Source organism: Manduca sexta, chromosome 17, assembly GCF_014839805.1.
Source record: "Manduca sexta isolate Smith_Timp_Sample1 chromosome 17, JHU_Msex_v1.0, whole genome shotgun sequence".
Classification (NCBI taxonomy): domain Eukaryota; kingdom Metazoa; phylum Arthropoda; class Insecta; order Lepidoptera; family Sphingidae; genus Manduca; species Manduca sexta.
The window spans coordinates 8,836,765-8,850,094 of NC_051131.1; the positions used below are offsets into that span (position 1 = coordinate 8,836,765).

The following is a 13,330-nucleotide window of genomic DNA, read 5'->3' on the forward strand; positions in this document are numbered from 1 at the left end:
AAAAATGTGATATAAGTTACCAGCTGAAGGACATGTATCCATGGCTATGAATAAATTAAATGAAAAAAAAAAACTGTGAACTTTGTATCAGGGGGTGGACACTTAGACCATTTTGTGTAATGATGTTTGGGACAGGGTTTTCTAAAAATGATTATGTATCCGTTACATAGAGTTTAGTTTTGGTTGACGAAACTTAAGATTACATCTCGTACCAACATAACAGACCTGAATATGCTGAATATGTAGAAAGTATGTTAGCTATAATGTAATTGACAAACCGCCATTATTGACGCTAGATTTGTTATTGTTGGATTTTATATGCTAATTCTTTATAATTGTTATTGTTTGATAATTACTTGAGTTTTATGCCGAATACGTTGAGTTAAGCCTGTTTCTCCGTTTCGTGTATATTTTTCTTTTAAAAATTTGTGTCGTGTGTGTTTACGAAATAGAGACTTTTATTATTCCAAGATATTGACTCCAATTGTGTTTACATTTGTGTATTTATGCTTAAATGCTGTGGCGAATGTTATGTACGCCGTACTTGTTTTATGTACATATCAGTGACTATAATTATTGTTTAAAACTAGTGTAACTATGTGTAACTGTTATTATATGTACAATGTGGCAGTGCTAATAAATAAATAAATAAATTTTATTTATTTTGTGTGCTGCAATGGAGAAAAGAACTAATAACCAAGGAATTTGCCTTTACAATGATTGTAATCATAGGAATTGTTTATTGGATGAAAAAAGTTGATAAATCTATAAGGTATCAAACTGTTCCATTTCTATATGAAATTGGATAGAAATAAGGGAAAATAGGACTTTAATGAATTTTTGAGTCAGAGACCTAAAAACTGTATAAAATTTATACATAAGAAATCCGCGTAATACTATTGTATATTTTGGAACAATAATTTGTTATGAAATAGAGGCAAGTATTTAAAATTGTGGACGTTTTACTTTTAATATTCCAAATTATATCATAATTTAAACCTGTGTAAAATTTAAGATCAGCAATTTTTATCGATATCTTATCATCGATGGAATAAGGAATGTCCCTAGAGAGGAGCAAATTTATAGTAATTTGGCAGCCTTATGTCATTTTTATTTGTGACATTGGTACAAAATCTTGCCTAAACTGTGTTCATGTATGCTGCGTGACTTCAAAATCAATGTACTAAGCAGTGTGACCATTTGTGGCAGATTTCTGCCATTTGGGCAGATTTGGCACCAAAATTTTAACTCTGGCAGACTAAGCTGAAGTTTCAAAAAAGTGGCAGATTTTGACAGATTTCAAGCTAATCTTTATTATTTTTGAATCTCTATCTTTATTATATATAAATTGAATCCTTATAATTTTCTGTTGCTTATTATTTACATTATTTTTTATTATGCATATATTTGGTAGGAAATTATTTACTGAGCTAGCAACTTTTGTCACGGGCATAGTACGGGGATTTCCTGTGCTATTATTTTAGCGTTTAAGGCGATACCTCAAGGTCCATTTTCATACATTTTGTTTCGGCTTTAATCTGGGTAACTAAACAAGTATTGGCAAGTAAAGAATTTAAATTCACGTCTAGTTAGTGATTAGTTCTCGCAGTTGAAAGAAAAATGTAAAAATAATTAATAATCATGGATATTTCTGCCTTTAAAATTTCGTCATATTAAATTTAAAGCCGAAACAAAATGTATGAAAATGGACCTTGAGGTATCGCCTTAATGTGTGCAGTTGTTTTTCCGTGTATGATGAAGAGAAAATACGAGCGTTCGTACCGACCAGAGTGACACATAAAAATATGTAGTGAATGGAGTAATTAAAAAAAAGTCAAATGTTTCAAGTTCAATAAAGGAATTCCTTTGAATACATAGTATTTAATTTATTTATACCCGTCTTCATGGATGCTATAATATGATGGCATATTTTAGATATATTCTGGAGTTGGGTTAGGCAGATTTTGGCAGATTTTTTGCCAGGGTCAGGCAGATTCGCGATTTTTGAGGTGGTCACCCTGGTACTAAGTGCCGCCCTTCGTATGTAGTATATTACTTACTCTATACCAGAGACCAATAACTCTATACTTTGTATGAAAAATTGTTTGAATCTTAGGTTTGAATTGAATGTTGCGAATTTCTTTTCAGTCAAAATATTAATTTGATAATAATTATTTTCAATGGACTATTTCCATATATATTATAATTCTCTTTGAGTGAATCTAGATATTTTAACACTTATTAGAAACTCATGTAAGAAATTTACAATTTATTCTTTTACAGCATATTCTTGGGGCATATCAATATGGAATATCGAACTATGTTGCATCTACAAAAATGCCTTTATTTTAATACATACCTCTTCGTGGTGTGGGTCGCAGTAGTTTCGTTTTTCTTGTACGTCAAGGTAAATAGAAATAGCTTTAAAAACCTTAATTGTAGCAGAAGCGCATCACAGTAAATTACTTAGAAATAGAATTCCGGATTTTTCTTATGGGTTGATAAAGTAATAACTGCTGATTGAAGATTCGCTGGTTCTTTTAAACAATCCAATGTTTACTGTTCTATTTTTGTTTTGAGCATAACTAGAAAATACATTGAACCTTTAGGAGTAACTAGTAACTGCTGAGTGAACATAGCTTCTTGAAAATTATGTTATTTAATAAATAAATATATAGTTGCTCATTGTACTAAGTATATTCGTGGATGAAATATAGATTAGAATGTTAAGAAATGTTATTTTTAAAATTATTAAATATAATATTTCTAAATATTCTTACTGGTAAATGTATGTGAAGGTGGTAAAGTTGGTTAATTTGTAGTTAAATTACAAACAATAAATTGCTTATTAAGAATAATATTGGTGTAAACAAATGCTGACAAATGAATGTATTGCTAGTTCCTGTGTTCTAGAATATTGATATTAATATTTTATGAACAGTGACTTCATATAACATATAGAATGAAATTGTGAACAGCAAAATCAGTCCATATAGTGCACCTATTAATAAGACTCATGTGCTAGCCATCAACCTCAACCAGGCTCAGGGATTGTTAGACCTATACATGTCACCTCTCCAGCACACACACTATTGACTGTATTACCATACCATCAATTTATATTTTTTTTTTCCAGTTCAACATCCTTGGACATCTTTCAAAATATCTATCAATAACTGTCTTCATTTTGCTAATCTTTATTGAATCTGCAAGAATATATCTTGGACAATATGGAAATTTGTCATGCAGGGTGAGTTGTATTATTTTTAAAACCAAATTCTTGCATATTGGATTGATCTGTAAACTGCAGTGGGGTCCTCGCATATCTGTCGTAGCTGAAAAGGTGAGCATGGAATTTTTTGCAGTGAACAGAATATGTAAATTACGTCACACTTGTGGGGGGGGGGGGGGGGCTGGTTTTGTTAGTGAAGTGTGACATATGAGAAGGGGACAAAGGTTTATTCATTTTCATGATTTCACATAGCAAAATCTAAAGATTTTAAACCTAAGATTAAATGTAACCAATATAGTGGCCTCCTTGAGTCTATTTGGTTTACTTTCAGTTTGCTGAGTTAGGGATTAGCTAAGGGACGGTAGGTACTAATGAGATTAATACCAATTATGTTCTCTAAAAGCTAGCAATAAGATCTATTTATTTACTAAGTAATATCATTTTCTTAAGACAAAAAATCAAACAAACAAATATAATGAATTCTGAAATTAATATAGCATCATAATTCATTTTTGCTAATTTACTGTATGTCCATAAGTACATACAAAAATATCCAAAAGTTTGGTATATCCATGGTTTAAATACTAGAAGTAAAAATGATCCAGTCAATCACAAATTGTGCACCAAAACTCAGTAAGTCTTAAGGTTTACTTCCTGTATACTTTTTTATAACTATATATTTTATAAAAGTTCCCACTGAGATCGAGTCTTTAAATATGGGTAAATTTCAAGCAAATATTAAGCAAAAGTTTGCAATAAGCAAATGCGAAATTTGAAGGTCTAAATAGCCTTTCATGTAATATCCAATTTTTATATGTTGAGGGATTAAAGTTCTTTTTCATTGTTAATTAACTGAGGATTATTTAATTCCAGGTTCCAGAGTTGGCAGGTTTCCTGATGTTGACTTTGCTCATGCAGATGCCATTGGTTAGTTTTTTCCTGTTTAATCCATATTTGTTGAACACACCAGCTGAAATCACTCTACATACCATGCTGTGGTTGTTAGCAGTTGCAGAGGTTGTCTACAGCTATTTGGCTTTAAAACGGGCATCTTCTTTAGCTAAAGAAATTTATTTTTCACACCCAAGAGACAGGTGTAAATAAATGTATCATAATATTTAATTATCGCTCAAGATCTTTGTACTAGTCATAGTTATTAAGGATGTATAATAAAAGGTGGAAATATAATGCTTTCTTTTCTATGAATGTTATCTATTAAAATCCAGCAGCTTTAATTTCTAATGAAATACTTGTATGATTTTTTTCTATAAAATTGTTTGAAAATTCAATCACTCGGATGGTAGTCACTACGCCTGCTCTTAAAACATAAAATGTGCTAAATACCTATAAATTATAAAGTATATACTGTATGAAACTATCTATCAGACCATGAGGTTAATATCTAGTTCCAAATCCCTTTTGTGCTGTTGAGCCATGAACACAAGCTCATGTTTCAATATATTTCTCATAATACTTGTCTTTCAAGTTCCTTAACAACTCTGCTAGATTTAAAAACTTGTAATTAATGTATACTCAATAAAATTGTGTAGTTAAAGTTGCAAAAGTATATTATTATCCTGAATTAGGTCTGGCACTTAATCTTTAGTTGGCGTGGCAGGAGATTTTTTAATTAATAATGGTGAAATGAATTACAGTAATGCTATCCCATTGTTAATTTATTAATAAGAGTTGTGGCTACTAAAACAAGGCATTAGCACTCTTATGGATGTATTGGCAACTTTTTTTGTCGTGGATATAGTCCCTTATTACTACCGCCCAGCCATGGGGGGCGACTGAGCGGTTAATGTTTTGGCAACCAATATGCTTTTGGATATTAGCAATGTCGCAGAGTTCCTTGCTGTGCTGTTCCACAGTGGGTGCCAGGCCTAGGATAGTTGACGAGACAGGTTGGTCCCAATAGTTAAAAAAAAATCATGCATTTTAAGACTTTATTGTTGTTATACAACATTTAAATGCTGACAACACATGGATTCACATAAATTTAGGCTTTGATTTAGAAAGCTAAAAGTATGCAAAGCTTTGGTATTAAATTAATTTTACAAGTTAATACACAAGACACACATGTATAGTTTATAACATAATTACAATATAAAGTAATTAGTATAACATAGGCATTCAAAAGATTAATAAGTTCATTACAGAGACATATATTTTTTATCTTAAATATCAGCTCTCCTTAGTTTCACATAAATTGAGATGAATAAGTGATATAGAGGAAATATTAATTAAGAATAAAAAATAGGAGGGGGCTAATATTTTATAAATTTAGAACCTTTGGTATTTTTCATCTTTAAAACAATTTGAAACAAATTGTCATTCTGAGCACCACTACAAAATACTATAACAATTAATTGGTAATTTTACCTCTCACTGAACAAGTACCTACACATTACGTTTGTATCAAATATAAGTTCTTAATAAGATTTAGTGTAATATCTGAATACATGTTTCCATATAATTTTAAACTTTTGCCATCAAACATTCCTCAAGGCACTGAGTATTGAATATTAAAAATGTCATGACAAAATTATAACAAAACAATAATAAATCTGTTTCTGTTTTAATGCAATTACAAAATTGTCGTTAAACTAAATATTTATCTAGATTATCCATATTTATAGCCTCTTTAGCACTACTTATACAACACGGCACTTACAGTACACACTCTTAGTATTAATTATGATTTTCATGACTCGTCATTCACATCCTTTTCTCATATTGTATGTTGATTGTGTAAATGTTAATTACATACAATTACTTTTAGGGACACATTAAGATACATAATCCTATCTTAAATCATCTGATGATTTGGACAATCATGTTTTTCACCAAATAAATTATTATCTCTAAAGAAATCATCAATCTTACATCGAACTAAATGCAATGTTATATTGAAACTTGCCAATTTTATTTGAAATATTTTCACATCTTCTACCTCAAAACACTTCATGACTTGAGGCAAGGTGGGTCTCATTTTGCAGATGACCTGAAAATGTTAAAAGGGTATAATTAATAATAGAGAATATACCTAAAATAAATATTGCAGTTACAGACTACATACAGTAAACCAGCCATGTAATCCGGTGCCCCATTATTTAACAAGACTGATGGATTTTTTAGTTAATACACAATCATGTAGTACTTTAGGGTAGACATAAATTTTTCTGAGGTACTTCGTTCTAAAACGTTCTAGACTATAAGTGCCTAATGGCATTACCTTGTAGTCGGACAAATTATTCAGTGTACCAAAATCTTTGTTGGATTATCACAGGTTTACTGTATAGTCTCAGGCAAATAAAAACCTTACCATGGGTGGGTAAGATTTCCAGACATTAACTTGAACATAAATAGCAAAAATGGCATCAATAAAGCAGTCTTTTTTATTTTCTGGTCAGACTATAACATTTTGAGCCTTGACATCTGAGAGAAGAATCATGAATAAATAAGATTATTATCTGCCATAAATATATAGTATTTCTAATACATTTAAATATATAACACTATAAAAGCATTTGGTGGGGTATTAATAAATATAAAAACATGAGACTATTTGAAAGATCTTACTACTTTACTTTATAATTATTAATGCAATATCTGTATGTATTTTTGTTCAAAGTAAGCATTGAACATGAATGTTGGAAGGATTTGTATGAAAATAGCATATACATAGACCTTAGATTGGATTAATATTCTATAAACTATATACCTGGAAAAGTACATAGTGAGACTTTTATTTTGTGAAATATTCTATCATGCTAATGGCATAGGCATTAAATAAGTAGAGTAACAAATTGCACTCACTGTAAACAGCTGCTGTGTAACCCAGTTGTGGTATTTCTTAACAGAACCTTCATATGCTAATGTGAAAACATTTTTCATATTCACATCATAGCACTCTGCTTTTAAATGTTTTAATGTCTCCAGAAACACCAACTCAAAAAACAACAATGCCCTGAAAATATAAGCAATATTATATAGAAGGCATTTCAATTTTTTTAATTAAACAGCATGATTTATTTCTAGGTAGGAATATTGTATTACATGTTAAATATTTTTATTAATTAATTTATGTATCAAAGCTACAGATACTTAAGATTTTTAAATAAGGTATTTGTGTATTTCAAACGAGTTATATTAACCTTGAGAAATAACATATTTAAATTTGATATCCAGTTAAAACTATTCAAGAGATAACATTCTTCAAGGTTTATTTCTGTCTTTTGCTTATACAATTGATAATAGAACTTCAAAAGCATAACAAAGAAAGTAAGTAGCACATTATACAGAATTAATACTATATAGCTAAGTTATAATTCGAAGTTAGAAGCAGCGATAGCCTAGTTGGGTGTGGAACGGATTGCCAAGACAAATGTCTGCAGGTTCAAATCCGAAGGGCACACACCTCTGATTTTTCTAAAATCATGTGTGTATTCTTTGTGAATTTATCGTTCGCTTTAATGGTGAAGGAAAACATTGTGAGGAAACCTGCACGTCTGAGAAGTTCTCTATAGGAATTTCGAAGGTGTGTGAAGTCTACCAATCCGCACTAGGTGGAATAAGGCCTAATCCCTCTCAGCAGTAGAGGAAGCCCATGCTCAGCAGTGGGCAAGTATATAATACAGGGCTGATATTATTATTAAGTTATAATTCTAAATCTATAAGTGTAATAATTTTATTATTCTCTAATTTTAAACAGTTTTACTAAAAGAAAATCTTAAGAAAACCCAAATAAATATAATTTACAGTGCCTCAGCAATTATATTGCCTCAAAATATTGATTTAACATGCAAAAAAACATTTACTCTTTTGAATAATAAATAAAGTAGCTTGCCTAGCATGTTAGTAAGTTTGTATATAAGTATATACAAGCAAAAAATACTACTATATATTAAAATATTACCTATTTAGCCATAAAACACCTTCTGCTACTGTTTCCTTGCCATTATTTTTTTCTTCAAGCATCAATTCTAGCAGACAGGAGTTTTCATCAAATTGATAAAATCTTTTTATTTTCTGAAAATTATATTGCAATAAATAGTGAGCATTAAATTATTGCATGTTGATGATTCATTATTTGAGCCTTCAGTAAATAAAATAACCTTACTCACATCAATATTTCCTTGCATGTCAAACTTAACTGGTGCAAATACTGTGCCAAGGCGCTCTGTAACAGGGAACAGTAGCATTTGTGTCTTTACTGGATTTAAATTTGAAAACAATAAAAATAGTTTCATAAATATAATGTGCAACATAGTACATACCAATTAGAGACACTAAATCATCCGCCGCTTCGAGGAAGCTCACTATATTTATCTTTCCATTTACAACCGGTGGAAAAGGTTTTATATTACCAAAAACAATTTCACCCCCAGTCGAGCTGCTTGCCATTTTCTAGTCTTGTACTTTAAAAAAGGAAAACCCACGTTCACCTATTTACCTACTACTTATTTATCACATATTCACTTGATTAATTTATAACTAGAGAATGATAGGTACTTCTGAAGACTGATTATAGAAAACAACCAAAACAATGTTGATGTCATTGTGGACGTCTTGTAATCCAGTTGCCTGCTTTATAACAGGGATACCACTTTACAGCATAATTTAACGGATACCTATTCATAACTAATTATTTTCAATATAGTGTGGATTCCCCCATTGTCTGTACGTCCGCAGACAGGTATCTGATTTTCATTGTGGTATATTTAAAATGTTGGCTTATGTTTCTTAAATTTTTAGACTGAAGACATTTATGTGTTTAGCGATTCACTGACGTATAATACTTATTTTTTCATATATTTACACTTTATTGTCCGATTCGACAGCACAATCATTTGATTAATAAGTGAACGTCTGTTTCAGCACATTTCCCAAATCATCTTCTACCACTATTGTTAAAACATTGCTTTTAGGCGAAAATGTAAATGGAACTAAAAATCGCTTTTCTGGCAACAAATTCGTAAACTCGTAAGAGTCTAAAACCATTCCATTTGATTCATCTCTTACTTCTACTATTCTTATGCCTGCTGTTGATATAATCATCATTTTATTTTTGTCAAACTTCAAATATCGTGTTATGGCTTGTCGTTCTCTACCATATTCATTGTTGAACCACCGATGGTAAGACAGTAATACTGCGCAATTTCGCGTCCAATAAATAGAATCGTTTCCATTAGTTCGATTGATATTTTTCTTTGAATCAGAGAGTTTGTTTGTTATACTTGAATACACACTAGACGGTCTTGTTATTGGAGTAACGTTTGGACTTCTTCTTATAATATCAGATTTGGACATTGATGCAAAGTTTCCCAGTGTGGTTTTACTTCTTGGTCCCAAGACCCGCAGCGGTTCCGCCACGTTCATCGTAACACTTATATTTCTTTGAAGGGAAACAGTGGAATGTTGCACCGGTTTTCCACTGAAATTATTCATGTTGTCCTTTGTTAAGGCTGACCTTTTTTCTCCAACTGTAAAAACTCTGTCTATGTTATCGAAACCTCTGCCCATGATTCCGTCTTTTGTGTGTCCGAGGTCAAACGTGTGGCCCAATTCGTGAAATACAGACCCAAGTGTTGTTGCAAAACATCCTCCTAAGGTTCCACGGTATCCACTGTCATCCATAAATCGTTTCCAGTTAACTGGATTAGAATCTAAAAATTTTGGGACAATTTCGTCGACTCTTGTGGGCCATGTGTATAAGCATGCTGTCCCAAAAAGTGCGAGGCCACCACCACCCAACGCAGCATAAGCTTCTGTCAACGAAACAACTTCTTCGTGTGTCATTGGTTTATCAATATCAGTACCTTTGAACCTTGTACATGAAATAAAGGCCAAATATTTTCTTTCATTACTTCCGAGATCTGAAAGCATTAGTTCTCTGCCAAAATATGACCATAGCTCAGCTTGTTTCATTTTTCTCGCCTTATTAACATTAAGTCCGCTTTTGAACACTATACATTCTGGTTTTTTTGGATTGACTTCATGTTCAAGTTGGAATGTTTTCCGCCCAATGCCACATTCAAACAATTTTTCAGCTGTTATACTCTGAATGAGCTTAGCACCGAGTGCTATTCTAGTACAAGCACTCTCTATGCTGTTGTCAATATCAGATGGGCTTTGAAAACAGCCATCATGTCCTTGACATATAATGTATACTGGAGTGACTCTGAGATTAGTTTTTCTTGGAGTGTAGTCTAGAATAATTGTTTTTCTTTGTTTTTCTGTGTATTCCAATATTATAACATTTTCACCTCTATTTAATTCAATTATAACTTTGAATTCACCATTATGCACGTTCCATTCGGTAGTGTTTTGAACACCGTTGCTCGTTACTGTACAAATTAGCTTGTCTTGGTTATTTGAATTGCCTCTCGTAATTATACCTTTGACAAGAACAACCGAATAGTTGACATTGTCTCCATTTTGGAAGTTTGTTATGAAAATGGACGAGTTGTGCTCATTTTCAGCATCTTCGTTAATTCGGTTGTCCATTACCTGAAATTCGTTGGATGTTGTTAAATCTTTCGTTGTCAATGTGTTAGATGTTTGACCTTCATTAACACTACGCAGTCTTCTCGATTTCTTTTATTATATTCAATACACACATAATTGGGTTAAGATATTTTATAGCAGATATCTTGATCATTCGATGGTGTAAATATGTAGGATGATTTCACGGATTAACATTTAGTGAATGAAGTGGAGCAATCCGTTTTATTTCATTCTGTATCTAAACTTTAAAGGTCGTCGCAAATGAATAGTTTCGCACTTTAGCAATGACTCACCATGATGCGGTTAGCGTGTAGCGCGCAGAGCCGGCGCGACGGGAGGACTGCGGGTGCGGGCGGCGCGGCGCGGCGGCGTTGGTTCGGCGACCATTCGCAGGCGGCGTGCAGTGCCGTTCCTCCTCACTTCCCACTAAGCTTGGTCGAACGTTAGCGCGGCTGATGTGCGCATGCCCGCCGATGCAGACCGACGCGCCTCGGTAACGATTGCGTCCGCCAGACAGGTACGCGACTGGCTGTCTCCATTGGCAAGAGGGAAATTTGAACAATGCACCAGCCAACAACAAACGACACTGCGTAACTCTCATCTCTTTGTTGTTTGTTTCTTTCATTGTTTATGAGAGTCGTTGTTGTTTTTGTATCAATATCTATCTGTAGTAGAGTTTGTGGCAATAATAATGATCATAGCGATCGCTCTACTTTTTTTATAACAATCAATTTATTATGAAGTAGGTAATTGGAAATCTGATTTTAAAAAACATAATGCTATTTTAAGGTTAATCAACCATTTATACTCGCCAATCAAATAATTAGTATAGATTCTTTATGATTTAGACTCTTTTATGTGACATTATATCGACCATGCTCCATCTTTAGGACTCAAACTAACCTCACTTATACTTGCACACTTACATTAGCTAAGAAATGAAGTTCCCATGGCTCAACAAACTCTTTAGCCTAATCTGATTGTTATTAGGAAACACTCCTAATGTCAAGAAATTGGGAAGGTTGCATGAATGAAAGGGCTTATCTACCTTTAAGATATTCATAAGTTAGCTATTAAAAACATCGGAGACATAATAGTAATACAAAAACAACGTTGCCTGAAGTTTAGATCAGGAACCTTAAGATAATATTTTGCATGCACGAAGCATCAGCACCATGGCGCAATACGGTACTTTTGTTAGTATTGATTGCTTCGAACAACCACATTAAAATTGCCCGCTCTGAGTTATCAAAACTCCCGTCGATACAAAGCGCCTACTGTAATCGCGTTAGCCTTGTCTCTAATCGTCCGGTTTGATACAAACTCTATAAGGCGAATCGAATGGTATGAATACGAATATTTCCAACAGCTGTAATGTTATAAATAGTTTGCTTTTGTAATGGAAGTGTCCCAATTTTTTTTTGTGTAATATCAAATTCTATCTATTATCAATGGGAATTGCTTTTTTGTGGAAGTTATTCTTAGGGAGGCATAATATCTCGAGAGTATGAATGACGAACACATGAATAGAAACAGGATAATACCGCGGGAAAATGGCCCTCGCAACCGGATAAAGAAAATTTCATATTACGACATGTTGAGCACATGGAAGAACGGTGTTTACGTCATCCGCAATTTTATTTCGGCGTAAGTAGGTATGTCTCACATAATGTCTACTTCGTGGAACTGATCCACTTGGAAATTTTCCTTTTCACCATTATCGATAAAAATTTTCAATTTGTGGAAATTATCCCATTGGAATTTTTTAATTTGAAAAACTATAAAAATATATATATTTCTAAAGTAAAATATACCTATATTTTTAAAATATCATGTCATCGTTTAGAGCACAATATAGACTAAAGGTGCGCAACGAATAAATGGTAGAGCACACTTAGATGTACCCGAATCATGTCGATGATTTCCTATGTTTACGCGAATGTTAGACATCAAAATGAAGCTATTTTACGGATTTTATCGCGGTTTTTTATACCCGAATCATAATCTTATAATATGTTTCGATCTGTGGTTCACATGATCTTTGAGAGTTACCAATTTTATTTTTAATCGCGTTCTAAAGCTTTTGATTAAATTGTTGCAATGGGCTTCCGGTCTCAAGTTTACACCTAGGATTATAGTGCTGATTTCAATGTGTTAGAAAAACTTAGGAGTTGCACAACCTGGAAATCGAACTCTCTCGGACTAGATTAAGGAAGCGATACTTAAACTTGACTATAGATGCAAAATTGACTATTGTCTTGATGCAAAATTTATCGTAAAATAAGGTAGAGCCAAAAAGGGATGCTAGATGGTATAAGGTCTTTGGTGTGCAATAATAATATATTCTAAGGATGCATGGGTTTTCCTGGTTCGTTGGCTTCGTGATAAAAATATATATCGGGGGTGTAATTTTATGTTTTCGCCAAGTTGTGATTTATAAGCTGCTTTGGTAGGGCTTCGTCGTGAGCTTAGAGTATGAAAGTTTATTTGATTTGCAAATAGCCTTCCTCCTTAAAATATTATAATCTAATATTTCGTAAATTATTTATAAAATATATTATGTAGCTGTTTATATAATGCACCCAT

At 32.6% G+C, this 13,330-nt stretch overlaps 3 protein-coding genes across 7 annotated transcripts in view; 1 reads left to right on the forward strand and 2 right to left on the reverse strand.

Annotated features, from left to right (window-relative positions):
- Window positions 1–1,708: 1,708 nt before the first annotated feature.
- LOC115443470 (transmembrane protein 17) overlaps window positions 1,709–13,330 on the forward strand; it is a 54,836-nt gene continuing 43,214 nt past the window's right edge. Inside the window, exons 1-5 of one of the 5 annotated variants that reach the window (XM_037439498.1) lie at window positions 1,709–2,116; window positions 2,284–2,407; window positions 3,137–3,250; window positions 4,106–4,159; window positions 4,239–4,930. In XM_037439498.1, the coding sequence (XP_037295395.1) occupies window positions 2,094–2,116; window positions 2,284–2,407; window positions 3,137–3,250; window positions 4,106–4,159; window positions 4,239–4,274 (351 nt within the window). In that variant the 5' untranslated portion in view covers window positions 1,709–2,093 and the 3' untranslated portion in view covers window positions 4,275–4,930. Of the gene's footprint in view, window positions 2,408–3,136; window positions 3,251–4,105; window positions 4,931–13,330 lie in introns of those variants that run through there. The other 4 variants (XM_037439499.1, XM_037439496.1, XM_037439497.1 and 1 more) reach the window with 4 other exon arrangements.
- LOC115443469 (glycolipid transfer protein) lies at window positions 5,168–9,096 on the reverse strand. The gene is made up of 5 exons (XM_030168883.2): window positions 8,515–9,096; window positions 8,362–8,417; window positions 8,154–8,266; window positions 7,055–7,205; window positions 5,168–6,239 (listed from the first exon to the last, which is right to left on the reverse strand). Exons 1-5 carry the CDS (start codon window positions 8,639–8,641, stop codon window positions 6,045–6,047), a joined length of 642 nt encoding a protein of 213 aa, XP_030024743.1. The 5' UTR covers window positions 8,642–9,096; the 3' UTR covers window positions 5,168–6,044.
- On the reverse strand, window positions 9,024–11,197 carry LOC115443465 (putative zinc metalloproteinase YIL108W). The gene is made up of 2 exons (XM_030168878.2): window positions 11,038–11,197; window positions 9,024–10,747 (listed from the first exon to the last, which is right to left on the reverse strand). Exons 1-2 carry the CDS (start codon window positions 11,038–11,040, stop codon window positions 9,092–9,094), a joined length of 1,659 nt encoding a protein of 552 aa, XP_030024738.1. The 5' UTR covers window positions 11,041–11,197; the 3' UTR covers window positions 9,024–9,091.

Coding starts and splice junctions, on each gene's coding strand:
- LOC115443469 (XM_030168883.2), bottom strand. CDS start 8,641: ATGGCAAGCAGCTCGACTGGGGGTGAAATTGTTTTTGGTAATATAAAA. Junction 8,267..8,361: donor ACATGCAAGGAAATATTGAT/GTGAGTAAGGTT, acceptor TATAATTTTCAG/AAAATAAAAAGATTTTATCA. Junction 6,240..7,054: donor TTACACAGCAGCTGTTTACA/GTGAGTGCAATT, acceptor TAACATTTTCAG/GTCATCTGCAAAATGAGACC.